The sequence below is a fragment of the Schistocerca nitens genome, chromosome 1, assembly GCF_023898315.1.
Source record: "Schistocerca nitens isolate TAMUIC-IGC-003100 chromosome 1, iqSchNite1.1, whole genome shotgun sequence".
Taxonomy (NCBI): Eukaryota; Metazoa; Arthropoda; class Insecta; order Orthoptera; family Acrididae; genus Schistocerca; species Schistocerca nitens.
In genome coordinates, this window is record NC_064614.1 from 245043446 (window position 1) to 245059491 (window position 16046).

At 36.6% G+C, this 16046-nt stretch overlaps 1 protein-coding gene across 3 annotated transcripts in view; it reads left to right on the top strand.

Annotated features, from left to right (window-relative positions):
* Positions 1-6038: 6038 nt before the first annotated feature.
* Positions 6039-16046, top strand: part of LOC126246689 (eukaryotic peptide chain release factor subunit 1) — a 54046-nt gene continuing 44038 nt past the window's right edge. For all 3 annotated transcript variants that reach the window (XR_007545385.1, XM_049948417.1, XM_049948416.1), the window contains exons 1-5: positions 6039-6461; positions 6660-6835; positions 8002-8129; positions 9372-9522; positions 9644-9834. Coding sequence is in view for 2 of the 3 variants with exons in the window: in XM_049948417.1 (XP_049804374.1) it covers positions 6361-6461; positions 6660-6835; positions 8002-8129; positions 9372-9522; positions 9644-9834 (747 nt within the window). In the remaining variant the exon portion in view is untranslated. The remainder of the gene's footprint in view (positions 6462-6659; positions 6836-8001; positions 8130-9371; positions 9523-9643; positions 9835-16046) is intronic.

A 16046-nucleotide genomic window follows, 5' to 3' on the forward strand; every position in this document is an offset into this window, starting at 1 on the left:
TGGTTAGTCACAGTGACCACCGCCCATAGAAACCGTCTACATATGTGGTTAGTTATAGTTTTGCCTGCCCTTCAAAGAGCTAACTCTGTGGTAGACTGCAGTTTCTGCAAAGTGTCTTTGTAGTGCTGCACATTGATTGTGGGTCCATACTCGAGGAACTCGATGACCTGAGGGCCCCTGCAGTCAAAGAAGAAGGTCATCATGACCTTGCCAGAACTTGTGTGAACACCTTTTGATTTCTTTGTCACGGCTGATGTGGGATGTTTCCACTGTTGGCTTTACCATTTGCTCTCAAACTCGAAATGGTAGCACCATGTTTCATCCCCTACAATGACACAGGGCAGTAACACATTCCCTTTATAATCGCTCTTTCCCTACAGTAATAGATTTTAAGTGTTGATTTCAACAGATAAAGTAAGCAAATAGAGAAAGTGTGATTATAACAATTATGTGAGCAGTAAAGAAATCGGCGTAACTAGTTGCTGCCGATCTGTCGTTAATAAAATGATGCGAGACTGTGGAAGGAAAATAAAAAAATTTTTGAGAGCTGACTTGTCTTTGTAATAAAACGATTCTTCAAACTTGACATCGATCTTCGTAATGTAATTTTAAAATGAAAGCAGGTTCTTGCACTAATCATGTGTTATGTATTTAAGGATGCTACAATAGCGGCTATGAATGGCATCAATATATTAAAATGACTAACTTGAATCAAGCTCTCTGACAGAGAGCTGAAAAAAATTTTAAAACAAGTTAGGCCAAGGAATGTTTAAAAGCAGTAAGTAATTGCACTAAGAATGTAATTATCATAAGATATAGAATTTAAAAAATGAGCCCCTTCTCCCTAATGTGCAGTCAGGAGCGGTGCCAGGTGAAGAAAGTAGTAGTTGCCGCGGCGTCAGCGTTTATTCTTTAAACAAAATACAACTGAAAAGTGAACATGGAGCACTTTTATATGAGACTTATATATTACATCATATTATCTCTGTCTTTGGGTAGCTGTCAATGTTATTATGCAATGTTCTGTCATACAGCCCCCTTGAATGATGTTGGCATAGTTTTCCACATAACTTGACGAAATCATTCAGCAAGTTAATAGTCAACAAATAATCACTCAGTTGAATTCGCTGTCTCTCACAAATGGAGTCAGTCTATCTTTTCTAGTCCTTGAACTCACTCAATGAATACTAATTGCAGCATGTATTTGTATTTAAATTAACTAACGAACTATTTCTATTGATACAAGTAAAAGAAAGGTGACATGTACAGCAATAAGCTTTCCTTTTCTTTAGTCTTTAGAGTTTGTCATCTTGATATACTTTGTCAACGTTTGGTATTCAAGAATAAGATAGATAGAAACGATCGTTGAATCTTCATTTTACAAAACAATTACACATCAGTTTAAATATTCACTTTTCACAAGCAGAGATCTGAAGGGGTTTCATTGATAGACTTTCAACATTGTCCTCCTGAAGCATACAGTGTAGACCCATGGATGACAGGTGACAGCAGATGACAGAGGTTGACAGACAATAGCAATCGGAAGGAGAGGATCAAGATGATGAGTTTCTACTGAAACAGTGAATAGTAGCAGAATAGGTGGGCAAGTAAATGATGGAAACTGATTAATAATTTCTGCTTGAATAATTAACAAAATTAATTGGAAACAGTAATTGAATGAAATTGGAAGGTGCACATATCCTGGGTGAACTTTAACTGGTACTAATATCAACAGACCTGCAATGTCAATACGTTTAAGATCAATATTCATCATTTAAAGTTACATACTTCTTCTCATTAGTTCCACTATTGATAGAGCTGATTATGACATTGCTGATACAGGATCACCCCCCCCCCCCCACTGCTCATGCAAATTCCTCTTGTCTGCTTCGAACTTCCTGATGCAGGATTCTCGGGGCGTGCGGAATGATGAACAATGGATGTGATTAATGCAAATATATATATATATGAATAAACTTACCTTCCTAATAACTTTCATAATGCTTTTTAATATATGGTTGTAATACACATTTTTAAACAATATTAGCACGGTGGAGTTAGTCATACGTCCGCCTGCTACCACTTATAGAAAAAAACAGGTGAAGATATAGAAATTAATCAACTGAAGAGTGTATGTCATCTCCTTTGGTTCAAAACATTGTCTTTGGCACAAAAGAAATAGTTACTTTACCGTTGGTTATAGATATACATAAAAGGAAAAGATGAAGAAAGAAAAATAATACGATCCGTTATAACAGGGATGTCACTCATGCAGGCATCAAGTGCCCTGCAAGAGCCAGAGCCGCGCTAGATTAGCCAAGCGGTCTAAGGCGCTGCAGTCATGGTCTGTGCAGCTGATCCTGACAGAGGTTCGAGTCCTCCCTTGGGCATGAGTGTGTGTGTTTGTCCTTAGGTTAAGTAGTGTGTAAGCTTAGGGGCTGATGACCTTATAATTTAAGTCCCATAAGACTTCACACACATTTGAATATTTTTTTGCAAGAGCCAGATTTCATGAAACAGTTCTAATGCAGAATCAGTGATGCCTTTGCACAACACATGATTGTTGTGCTGAACTAAAAGTTTTTAAATACAAAATTTCCATTTTAGAAAGCATATAAAAACATACATAAATGTTTTGTATTTATCTAAGAAATTCGCTCAGTTTTATTATGGGGTATGATTTTTTTTACAATTTATTTTTCATAATGTCTCCTCATTTTCGTTGTAGTGCAATTTTACGAGTTCTCTAATCACTACACTATACAACAAGCGTTTAGTCGATGTCACATTCCACCAATATTTACAACAGGCACAATATATGTCCATATTAAGCCTTTATTTTATATTTATGTTACTCATATCATTTAAAAGTTTGTAACGGCGCCGCATGAGCGGCACTCCGTTACGACAGTCAGGTCTGTCTTTCATAATTGGGATTGTCATTGAGATCACTCGTGTGTGCGCGGTAAACAGTCAGTTACTGCATCCGCATAGTGACCAATGTCTTTGCACATTCTGTCTATATGGACTGCCTCGCCAATCTTTCCATGGACATCGCTCTTCCACGTTTTGAGCCTCAAGCAACCAGCTGCTCACGGGATGAAAACCAGGTAAGTTAAGTTTTCACGTTCTTTAAAGCACCTGCATCAGTGAAATTCTCTGGTTGCACACAACTATACGCCCCAAACATGGGATTTCAGCAAATTCCTTATTTCAATCATAAACATTTAATTGTTCTTTAAAAAGACGCAATGACTTCACTACAGCTTCAACTTAGAGTTTTCGCTTAAGAGTTTTGTTAATTATAACACACAATCGTATTTCAGGTTCACCCCTATGGATCTCATTAATTGTATCTCTTAACATTATTTACACAAAGGGATTAGTATTTTACATTCATCTTTGCATTTCTTTCTTGCCCTTTGCACAAACATTTATATGACACCTTTTTAATAGGTGAATAGATGTTTGAATAAAGGTTAAGCCGATTCAATTTTAAGAATTTATTACTATATGGGCTCAGCAGTATTATAAGCTTGGACAACAGGCATTGCCTATCCTTTGAAAGTAGACTCATTTGCACATGGCAGACGAAAAATATGTGCAAGTGCTAAAATACGCGTAAGATAAACTGTACATGAAGAAAGTCTCAGTCAAAGGAGCATTACATTTTGACATACGTAAAACTTTCCCATTAAAATGATCATAGATACATGTCTACCTAAAGTTAACGGATCACTGTCTCAACTAGGCGCAAGAATTTTCATTGTATAAACATAAATTATTATAATATAGCATGATTACATCTAAATTATTAGTTCCAGAAGAAATATTTACGTTTCCTTCTCAGGGCTCTTCTTGAGGGCTCATATTAGCTTGAATCACTTTCGTATTACAGTTAAATGACCATTTATTTGCACAGTAGAATTTAAAGACTAATATGTACAAACACTCAAACCAACTGATTGCCATGATAAGTAGTGACACTCGTAACTCCTGGTATGGTATGGTATGACGTGATACTTATATTACAAGAGCGATTTCTCCACATGAACAATTGACAGCGACTTTAAGATTTCTGGCAAGAGGAAGAAGTTACACAGATGTAGAATGTTCTGTTGTTGTTTCGACACAATCATTTACTGAAACCATTTATAATGGATCAAATCAAACAAGAAAAACTATTTATGCTGTCCCCAAGGAGAATTTCAAGAAAGCTAGTAAAGTACTACGTACTACATCTATTGTAACAAGTCGTAGATAACATTTTTACATTTTTAGACGTGTATGAAACTCCGTATATTGTCGAAAAAACTGTCCCTTATTTTCTCTGTTGAAGTTTTGTGAACGGCCCGTGTTCTTATCTCGGTCGCTGTGTTTCTTGCTCTTGATTTTCCGCAAACATGTATGACTCATATATTTCAATAAATTCAACAATAATTTATCTAGAACGTAGATATGTATCTGCCATTTTAGGATTCACTGTGCACACACAGATGAGAAACAATAGTCTGAACAAACAGCTGCGCAGATGTGATTTACACGCACAGATTAGAGCAATTTTGCTCAAACGTCCAACCATAACTACCACCTCTACACACATCTTATGTATGTCCAAATATCCTGTTCACACACTATGGTCTGTCTGCGTAGATACTATGTATGCAGTTATTAGCGCAGACGGATCGTTGTCTGCAGACCACTCTAACATGAGTGAGCGCGGCGAAAAAAAGTTAAATTTTTGTTTCGCAGACGACGCCACTCCCCCCACCCACCCCTGCGCTAACGTTGATATTCAATTTTCATTCTCGAGAAAACTTGGCATTGGTGTCGTACTCTGTTGAAGCTCGGTGTGATTTGCGCCATATGAAATGCATTGTGAAATATTTTTACTTTTTGGCCAGTAATGTCCAGTGTGAAGTGACCTTTCCCTTTCAGATACAGGGCCTCTTTTATGAGAAAACTTGAAGGAAACATATCAAGTTCCAATGAATCTTATTACAGCACTACTTCTATTCGGTAGCAAAATTTTTAGAAAACATATAAGACTGGAAACTAGATGAGCAGCTATTCCGAATAGTGCAAGCCCTTCTACAGTTAAAGCCAAAAAATCATTTATTTGCTGAAATGTTGCTATTTCTGCACTTAATGTAAGAGTAAGTGTGCGTGTGTGTGTGTGCATAGTCATATTTGTGCACACTTTCATACACAATATTTGCACTACATCCAACAGTCTGGTAAGGTTTTTGGACGAACCAACAAATTAATTTAAACTTTTGTAATTTCCCGCGAAAACATAGCAGAGTATATTATAATTAAAGCTCAAGACTGGGTTGCGAACAGCAGGAACTCAGAAAACGTAGCGGGTCTGCCCACCATGTACACCACCACAGGATTTTCTCAAGCAGTTATGTTTTACAAATTGAGGAATGTAACAGTATGTATCCTCTCTTTCTAATATAAATACACAAACACAATTAATAACTTCTTGACCAGTTCAACATTTTTTCTTTTCCTTCACCTCACAAAAATCACTTCGTTTACATTAACCGAAGTTTTAAAAGTCAAGTAGCAACCTGACAAACCAGCCACGACTGAAATGCGGAAGTGTTTGCAGAGCGAAATCGGGATGTCGAAGCTGAAATCCGACACTCTAATCCGCATTTCCAACAGCAATATTGAAATAAAACGTTTGGAAAGCATTTGTGGCTGGTTGCGTCATTCGCCAACAATCATTAACTCCGGCGGAGTTCAAAAGATGCTACATGGATAAAATAACAGTGTGTTGATCATAGAGGATATCAGGAATTCAGTTTACAGAAAATTGGACTAGAGTGTGATATTAGATCCTCTCGGAAATCTTGGTTGTGGTGACAGTCTGATCTGCAGCGTAGCTCAAGGGCTAGGTTAATTTGACTAATTTGATTCTAAGTAGGCGGAGAAACGTACGAGTGGACTCAACATAAATTCAGAGAGACTTTTTATTCAATATCGTCTTCCAGTACTTTCTTCACAGGCGACAAACTTTGGAACAACTGCAATGAACAGAGATTACACTCACAGTAGTTTGGGAACAGTGTTAGCATGCGTAGTGTTTTAAAAAATATCGGTCATATGTAAATGACACGTTTGGAACGGCTGGTCGCTAATGACTTAGGAAGACAGTGCGTTCAGTCTAAATTAGTTTTGTGTTGTTGTGTCACAGCAGATCACACCGTTGGAGGTTGTTGGTGTGGTCGAGAAGGCCATCTGTCGTGCATGTGCGCCATTTTGCTAGGGTTTGGCACAGAGCTGGAAGGCACTGTGTAGATATTTAAGTACTATTTGGTAATCTAGTTGTATTACCATTGTGATTTTAAGATGTCATCCTCTTACAACAATACCGAAGAAAGTTCTTCTGATCGCAACGTGGAAATATGGAAAATAAAGAAGTTAATTAAAAGTCTGGAGATGGCCAGAGGGTGAGTAAACATGTGGTCACATACGTGGCTCTTATATATTGCAAAACATGTCGCAAAATTTCAGAAAGGATATTTTAAATTAATGCTGAAGATGAAACTTCGTGCAGTCAGTTGCTTTTAATATCAACTTGGGGAGTTGATTTTGCTGTCAATATTGAGTTAGCAAATTACCGTGTAGTCATTTTCGTTCTTTTTCAGAAATGGTACCAGCATGATATCGCTCATAATACCACCAAAAGACCAAATATCGAGAGTAAGCAAGATGTTGGCTGATGAGTTCGGAACGGCATCGAACATTAAATCTAGAGTAAATAGATTGTCGGTGTTGGGCGCTATAACTTCCGTGCAACATAGATTAAAACTTTATACAAAAGGTATGAAAAACATTATGTTTTGAGCATTATGAGAAGTCTTAAGAACCTCGTAACGGTGACCGCTTTACCTTAGGCAGTTCATGCAGTAGTGTGACATGTTTGGTTATATTATATAGTGGCCGCCAAACGATGACAGTGTAATTCTTGTGGGTTATTGGAGTATATTCCGCGAGAGAAAGAGAGATTTTGCTTTGATGGTAACATTTGGCTATATTATAATACGACTGAAATTCGCAATAGTCTTGTGTTTCAGTGGTAGTTTTGTATTTGTGTGTACATAGACTAGTAGATTTGTAATTTTTGATGAATTATCAGGAATTTGAAGTTCCCTGTGGTTATGATTTAAACTATCTATGAAAGTGGATTTCACTTCCCTTTTCTGTAGCTGAGCTCATAATAAATGCTCCACTAGAAACCAGAGAGCTTTTCAAGGCCTTTATTAGTCACTCATAGTGTTTCCAGTCTAAAAAAAAAAAAAAAAAAAAAAAAGTATTGAATGGTTTTAATGAATATGCAGAAAATCGTAGGTGTATGGAACGTTATCTTTATTCAAAAGCCTTAGTTATGTATATAATAGTAAAAGAAATTTAGCTTTTGTACTACTTTCATAGCTGCTTTGTTTGGAGGATATGTGTCTCACAATAATATGAAAGAGGAACTATTCTCATTTCACATGATGTAGGCTAAATATTTTTCCTATATTTCTTTGCGCTTGAATACTTTGAGTAATCTATTAAATTGTGGATAGAGCTCACACAGAGATCAGGGAACATATACCATATTATTGCCATAATGTGAAAATTAGTGTAATGTACATTACTTTTGATGCTTTAAAGAGTAACAAACAGCTAGTAGGCTTGTTGTTTGTGAGAAATATTGTAGTGCATTCTTAGATGTTGAAATATTGTCACATATCTGTAAAAACAAATGTTTTGGAAATTTTCTTGTTTAAAACTGGAATACATTGGTTTCAAAGCAAGCAAGCAAGCCATTTTTCCAAACTCGAATGATAAATTTGTGATTCCTAGCTAGTAAATTTAAAAAACTGATAAATTACTCTTATAGACATCAGTTTTCTTTGTATCCATATTCAGAAATGAAAACGTTTGATTGTATTTGGTTTCTGAATTGATAATATTTGAACTATTAATTCTTCAATGTTTCAGTGCCACCAAACGGGCTGGTAATATATTGTGGAACAATAGTTACTGATGAAGGCAAAGAGAAGAAAGTTAACATAGATTTTGAACCTTTCAAACCTATAAATACATCATTGTATTTATGTGACAATAAGGTAAGAGTAATAAATGTTTGTTCCATAAGGAAGTTTATTGTCTAAAAGTAAATTTTGGTATTAATGGGAAATAAATTAGAGGTTAGCAATAGGAGTGAAAGTATGCTGATGGGATGGTGTGATATTTTACATTTAATTTTGAACAAAGTCGGACTGTTAACTGAACATTATCTGCATTTTTTTATTTTATTTTATTTTTTTTTCCCCAAGGAAGGGTTATTGCCTATGAACTGAATCATGTTCAGTCTTGTATATTCATTCATAATTGTAATTAACCAGTAATTGAGTTAAATTTGAGCCAACAGTTGCCTTAGAATAATTAGATTCCTGGTAAGGCTGTCATAACTTTTTAATTAAGGAGTTAGACAGTAGATTTAGTTTCTGAGCCATGCATTTTTTCAATGTGTGTAATGTGGTAATTAAAACTGCTACAGCTTTTAAAGGCATGTAAAGGTCTTCCACGCGAGAGGTTATCATTAGAAACTAATTGAAGAAGCCTGGAAATGTAGACATTTTGTGATTTGTGCATTGTACAAGTGGTTTAGCGAGAGAAAGTTGTTACCAGTGTAGCTATCAGGACATATCAGGTTTGTCAGTTTCTCTAAGGCCAAGCTCCGAACTGGTAATCCCTGGGATCTTTCTGGTCAAATCCAGTACAACATACCCTACTGGTGAGATCCAGTACAAACCAGTTTGCTCACTGAGGTCAAAGCCTTACTCTTTGTCTCACCTGTTCCCATTGCTGTGATTTAACCTTAATATAGCAAAAACTAAAGTAACTCTGACAATACCTAAATGTAATGTCAGAGATATTCTAAAATCTGAGCAGCATTCTTTTTACTGACAGTTAAAAGTGCAGTATTAAATACCTTATTAAGAAATGCTTATAACTTCAACAAGAGTAGATGAGGTTATATCTTTGGTTTTCTGTAGGTGTATACTCTTATTGGAAGAACAGATAAATATGAGAAATTCTCCTTTTAATTATTGGAAGCATTGAATGGTTATAAGAATGTCCTTACTTTGGCAATGGTTGAGACATTATAGCTTGTCGGAGAAATAATTAATCATGTGAAACTCCCAAAGAATCCTTAGAATTAAGCTACAGTATTTAGAACATTTTGATATTGTACTATGAAAGAACTAATTTTGTGAGTATTATGTTGATTACTCTGAAATCTCAATTCACCACAAGTCTCAATTGATTTATGTGGAAAACTAATAGATATGCCCTTTCTACAGTTTCACACAGAGGCCTTAACAGCTTTGCTTGCAGATGATAATAAATTTGGTTTCATTGTTATGGATGGTAATGGTGCTTTATTTGGAACATTGCAAGGAAACACGAGAGAAGTTCTTCACAAGTTCACGGTAGATTTACCGAAGAAACATGGTAAGTGTGTGTTGTGTGTGTGTGTGTTGTGTGTTTGTGTTGTGTGTGCATTAAAATACACCAGTTAGTTATTGTTAATCTGTTGGAATGGAAATAAAAAATAACAACTTTGTACAAACAGGAAGAGGTGGTCAGTCTGCACTTCGATTTGCAAGATTAAGAATGGAAAAGAGACATAATTATGTGCGCAAAGTTGCGGAAGTTGCAACAACTCTTTTTATAACGAATGATAAACCAAATGTAGCTGGAATAATATTGGCTGGCAGTGCAGATTTCAAGACTGAACTTAGTCAGTCAGATATGTTTGATCCAGTGAGTACATTTTTGGCTTTGATCTTTTATTTTATGCCAACTTCTAAGAATTAGTTACCTCACCAAAGTACATATGGTGTTATTTGCTACATATATTTTATTAGAACAAAGTAACAGGCTTTTGCATGAAGAGCAAATGCAGTTTCGGGTGTGTTCATCAGATTGTCTGTGTGCTGTCTTGTGGTGGTAGTTGTTCGGTTTACTCTTCTAAAAGATTCTGACTGAAATTTTTATTTCACTTATATCAAAGTGTCAGGTAATGTAAATCTCCTATATCTATATTTAACTGATTTTGCTGGTGTCTGCTATAGTTTCTGAATTACGGTTCACATTCAGAAGTAGGTTTAGAATCCCCATCCAGTCTTATTTTCCCATTGTTTCTCTGAATTCCTGAAGTTGAATGCAAGGATGGCTCCTTTGAAAAGTATACAGTGCGGCATGCATATGGCACCTCATAACTGTAATACTAGTTGTTTCATAAGACACACATTGATCATCAATCATTTCCTTGTATGGGGGCATGTAATTGTTACATCAAATAGTTATGTAGCAACAATTCATGAAAGCTTGTAAAGCTGCGTGCATGTAATAGCACAGAGTGTGGTGCCATGGAAGTTGAGATTCAAGCACATGTAAAAATTTTCAGTGAAAGCAAAACAAGATATTGGCTGGCTTGTGAGATTATTTGCATCAAAATGCAAACATCTTTATCGCAATATCGTCATAACAAAGAAAACAATCAATTTTTAACAAAATAATGTAATTGGATGGATAAAAAATCTCTCCAAACGGTGGCAGAATGCATACCTAAAAAGGTTATAATTAGGCAAGCTTTTGGAGCCAGTGACTCCTTGAGGTAGAAGGGTTGAAGAGAAAGGAAGAGGATGAAGGAAAAAGGACCTTAGGTGTAATGGGAACTGGGTAGATTTTGGGAAAGTCACTCGAAAATATTGGTCAAGGGAGATTTATCGGGCGGGATGAGAACGAAAGACTGAATCGTTATCAAGGACTGCTAGTTATGCAGGGGAAACCTTGAACTTTGTAAGGTAAGAGGGGTACACGTAGAAGTACAGCTGTGAGGACAGGTGTGTTTCACTTGGATAGCCTAGTTGGTAAAGCACTTACCTGCAAAGTGCAGATGACCTTGATTGAAGTTCCAAAATGGCACAAACTTTTAATCTGCCACGAAGTTTCCCTAATAGTGTTACCAGAATGGAGAGTATTGGAAGGATTTTCATTTGACATATCTAGAGCCACACCTTTCAACATGGGAAATGAACTGGCACTTTAAGGCTGAGGAAAGGAGCCAAAATTGAGTTTCAGTAACCAATATTAGAAAAATGCTGTCCTCACATTTGACATTTGTATGTGGAAATCATGAAAATGTGAAATGCGACATTTCATAAACATAATCACTAAAACATGTTTCGCATTATCATTCATATGTAATTTTCCTGCCCGTACCTATTGTTTCATAAATAAATTTGTAAAATATTTGACAGCTTGACTTATTGGGCTCCTATTATGCAGTCATTTATAAAAGCCAGGACCCTGCTTCAATTACCTTGGTACACTGTCAAATATTTTGGAAAATATCTATGGCAAAGTTATTTTTAGTGATGTTACAAACAATGTATTTGTAATTGGATAGATAAAAAATACTCACCAAGCTACGGCAGGAGAACACACAAAAAGGTTTTACTTGTGCAAGCTTTTGGAGCCAGTGGTGTCTCCGTCCAGCAGAAGAGTTGAAGGAGGCAGAAGAGGGGTGAAGGAAAAGAACTGGAGAGGTTTAGGAAAAGGGGTAGAGTCAGCAGTTCCCCAACAGCCGGTCTTTCCTTTTCATCCCGTCCAGTAAGTCTCCTCCGACAAGGGCTTCTAGGTGACTTTTCTGAACTCTACCCCTTTTCCTAAACCTCTCCAGTCCTTTTTCACCTCTCTTCTTTCACCTTCAAGCCTTCTGTTGGGAGGACCCGCTGACTCTGAAAGCTCGCGTAAGTAAAACCTTTTTGTGTGTGTGTGTGTGTGTGTGTGTGTGTGTGTGTGTGTGTGTGTGTGTGTGTGTTTTCTCCTGCCGCTGCTTGGTGATTGGTTTTTTATCGATCCAGTAACGTTATATTGTCCAAAATTATTCTTGTTGTTAAACTATATTTGGCCACTCAAAGCATATTTCTGCTGAAAAATGTGTGTTTAAATATTACAGTAATTTGATCAAAAATATTTTTGAAATAAAGGACACCCCTGATTGAGAGCAAAAGCTTTGAGTCATTGACAAGTACACTCAAGAGAAGGAAAACTTTGCTAGTTTTGAGAAAAGATCCTTTGATGAGCTAATGTACAAATATGCACACACGAAAACACTTCTGCATGCACACTCAAACCTGTAAACAAGTCATTGTTGCTCAACTGGACAAGCTGTAGTAGAATCAGCTCCATTAATTGTATCTATTGGTATTTGTTTCAGGTTATCTGAACTTTTGAAGGCTAGACAGCTCTTGAGTGAAAGCTTCCGTATATTGTTACTGCTTTTGTACAAAACACTGCAAAGTCAGTGCTTATCTGAAGTTACAATTTAGGCGCAAACAGTCACTTGTAATAACCAGTTTGATATTTGACCAAATGCATTACAGGAAAGATTACAACATAGATATCACAGAATGCTCACTCAAACATTCCACATTTCAGTCCTTTGAATGTTCAGTTCTCAATCCTGGCTTGCACATTGTGCCACACAGGGTTTGGTTAATTTAGAAGTCACTGATTACACACAAAAATCAGAATTTCATGTGTTCATCTTTCTCACTTGTTTGCGTTTACTTTGCCGTGCTCCACAATCAAGTTTTATTCATTAATATGCAAAATTATCACATACATTCAGAGCTGCTTATATTTGCATCTGAACATGGATGGCTGAGCTCCGAACTCCCTGAGACTTCAAAAAGCAATTCTCATAGTCCACAAAATAAACACAAGCATATTGTCCTTTGACATGCTGAAGAGCTTCATAGCCAATTTGATATTTGTATTAAACCTGTGCTGTCCTGCATCTTTTGCATCTAACCAGTTGTAGCCTAATAACTTTCATGAACAATGTATTCAATGAAAAAATTTAGAAAATCCTAAAGTATAAAAACAACTTTCTTCAAAAAACTTATTTATTGTTAGATGTTTGTTTTCCCAGTACCATAAACTGGCTAGTTGCACTTCACAAACTTTCCTTGTGAGGAAAATTGATAAAATTCCCACAATATCATTTACTCAGTTACTAGATGTAACTACAGTCATTTAATATATTTCTCTGCACTCGCACCACCATTCACACTAATAACTACATGTATTAAATAATCAGTAATTAGTTAAAATATGTATCTTTTGTGAATATTTTATCTTTGTTTCATAAGCATGGTAAAAAACCCTTTTTAACGAATCTCTGGGTAACCAAGCATTTTTTACTTTAATGGATTGTTTTTTTGCTGGAATACGTGAAGTCACCTAGGATCATAATTCCAAGCGTGTTAGGTCAGATAATGCTACTTAATTACAAAGTTAATTGCTACAAATTGAAATGCTGTAAATGTACAGTTATTAAACTTTTCACAGAATGCATCCTTTATCTTTTTGTTTAAAAAAACTGAGGTCTTGTTTGTTTTGTCCCTCCAGAATATTGTAGTGAAAGTAGTTGTTGCTCTAGCGGGTTGATTTCTAAGGTCTTCAGGATCTGCTGTTCTATTCATAACAAAGTAGTGTTTTTATGTTTTGGAAATGTCTGGGAATTAATAATGGAGGCAACTTTTCACTTCCATCACAATGTTATTGTCACCATTTCACTCGCAACAGAATATGATTTTGCAGAAAGTAGACTATAAAAGACTCCAGTTTCATCAGTGTTGGAAACATATCTGGGGTCATGTAATGTTCTTCCAATAGTTTCACTTTTCTATGCCCGGAGCCTCACTTTCTCCATTTGTGCTTTGAAATGACAGATTGTTGTTTTTAAAACCATTCAACCAGCCATTCAGTGCACTAAAATTTTCAATGTTGATCTTCAGAGTGATTTAACGAGCTTTCTCTTGCTGTATGTTATGTTAAAATTGCCATTCACAGCACAGATGATTGTTAGCTTTACCTGAAGTGTAAGCTTTCAACATTTGCAGGCCATAACTTCACAAAAGTAAAATTGAGAACTTGCACAATTCAGTAAACGAACAACTTACTACACTTTTTGTGCATTGTAGACTCAGTGACTGTGATGTCACATTTGACCTAAGTTGCATGGAAATAGATTTCTGATTCTTTAATGCATCTGCTGGTATTGTAACAAGGGAAATAGTTATTGACTAAGATCTATGTACGTGTCGGCTGGTTGAATTGTGTACCATTTACTTCATGTGACAATAAATTTGGCCTGTGTGAGATGAAATGGGAAGAAATCAGAAACTCACTCGGGTATTTCCTTAAAAGTGGGTTTGTTAATTGGAGATTTTACTGTATACTGTTTTGACTATTGGTATTCATAGTCCGTAAGATGCTGACATGTTTCAGCCACAGCCATTACTGTTTTGAAACTGGTGCTGGATCAGAGCGCACATCTATATCTAGAGCCATGATTCTTGTGTGAAGGTATCTCCTGGCTACTGTTGTACACAAGTGACACATGATGCCAAACCTCAGGGGTAACAGGACAAAGGAAGAGGAAACTGTTGGTTGGATGGTCTGGGGACAGTGGGTGAGAGGAGACAGAGGCCACAGGCATCTGGGAGCAAAGGTTGTTGCAAGTATACAGCTTCCATCTGCATTGTTCAGAAAGCTTATACTGGAGGGAGGGATCCAGGGAGAAAGTTGCGAACCGCCATTGAACTTCAGTATGTTGTGCTCCCCAGGATGGTAAATTTGTTCTTGGCCACAATTTGGTGGTTGCTGTTCATCCTAGTGGGCAGCAGTACCTCCTTCAGTTACATTCTGCCAGAAATTTCTTTTCTAGATTTGTGATAAGCAATAATGGAAATTCCTGAATAGAACAATATGTAAAAAATAAGGAAAAGGCAGCCACTCATGTGTAACAGATTGGTGTGTAACATGTAACAGAAAACAATCACTCTAGCTTTTTCTAAATTAACTACACACATGACCACAGTGATACCCAAATGCACACCCCTGTGGCCATGGCCACAGGAGAGTGTGTTTTGGTGTCTGTGGTTGTGTGGATGTGTACATTTTTAATAGAAAAAGAGCAAGATCTTGATAGTTACTGTGAATACTGTTTTCTGTTATGCATTTGTTCTACATGTAGAAGTCTGCTTTAGGCGAGTGATTTCCTTTCCCTTATGTTAAATACATTTGTGATCAAAAGCATTGAAAGAAATAAGTCAAATGTTCGAGAGACTGTCAAGGGATTTTCTCATTTGTTTATGCATTGTCTGCGTTGTGGTTTATGTGCACGATCTTTCACGTCTCATAATTTGCAGTGTTTGTCACCCTATTAAATTGCTTCTCTAACTAAAATATAATAGTATTTCCAGAAAACTGATGGAATTTCAGGAATGAGTATTCACTTTTTTATGCTGATGACCTTATTCTAGAGTTTTGGAAGAATATTGTGTTCATTGTTGTTGTGTTCTCTTGACAGCCAGTGAGTCAGTGAGTGCCCAGTGGTGGTCAGAGTGCTGTGCTGTGAACATCATAGCCAGTGTGAACATAAAGATGATCATAGCGAGTTATTTAGTGAATTTTTATTCCATTTGTTGCGAGTTGTTCTGGCAGATGGTGGTAGACAACAAATTCTTCATAAGCACTTACAGTGAAAAACTCATCTGTACGCTTACTGCAACTGTCACTTGGAATTGAGAAAAGTGCCTTACCTGTCTGTTCCTCAGCCTATGTGGAATGCATGCCATTGTTCGTTAGTCACCTGTAGTCAAGGAAACAGCAGATGATCAGTTATCAGTGGGGAAATTTTGCCTTTAGAGATAACATTACAAAATATTTGGAAAATACGGTCAGTGTGACTCCTGCTTGCATGCAAATTTGCCCAGTTTGTGGGAGAAAATAGTTGCAGAGTGTGTGTGTGTGTGTGTGTGTGTGTGTGTGTGTGTGTGTGTGTGTGTGTGCGCGCGCTATTTCAAAAGTGTGTTGTGGGAGCAATTGATCAGTGGTATGCTTCCTGGTGTTCAGCAGACTTGTTCCCATTTTATACGCAGTATTTTGATGACTGA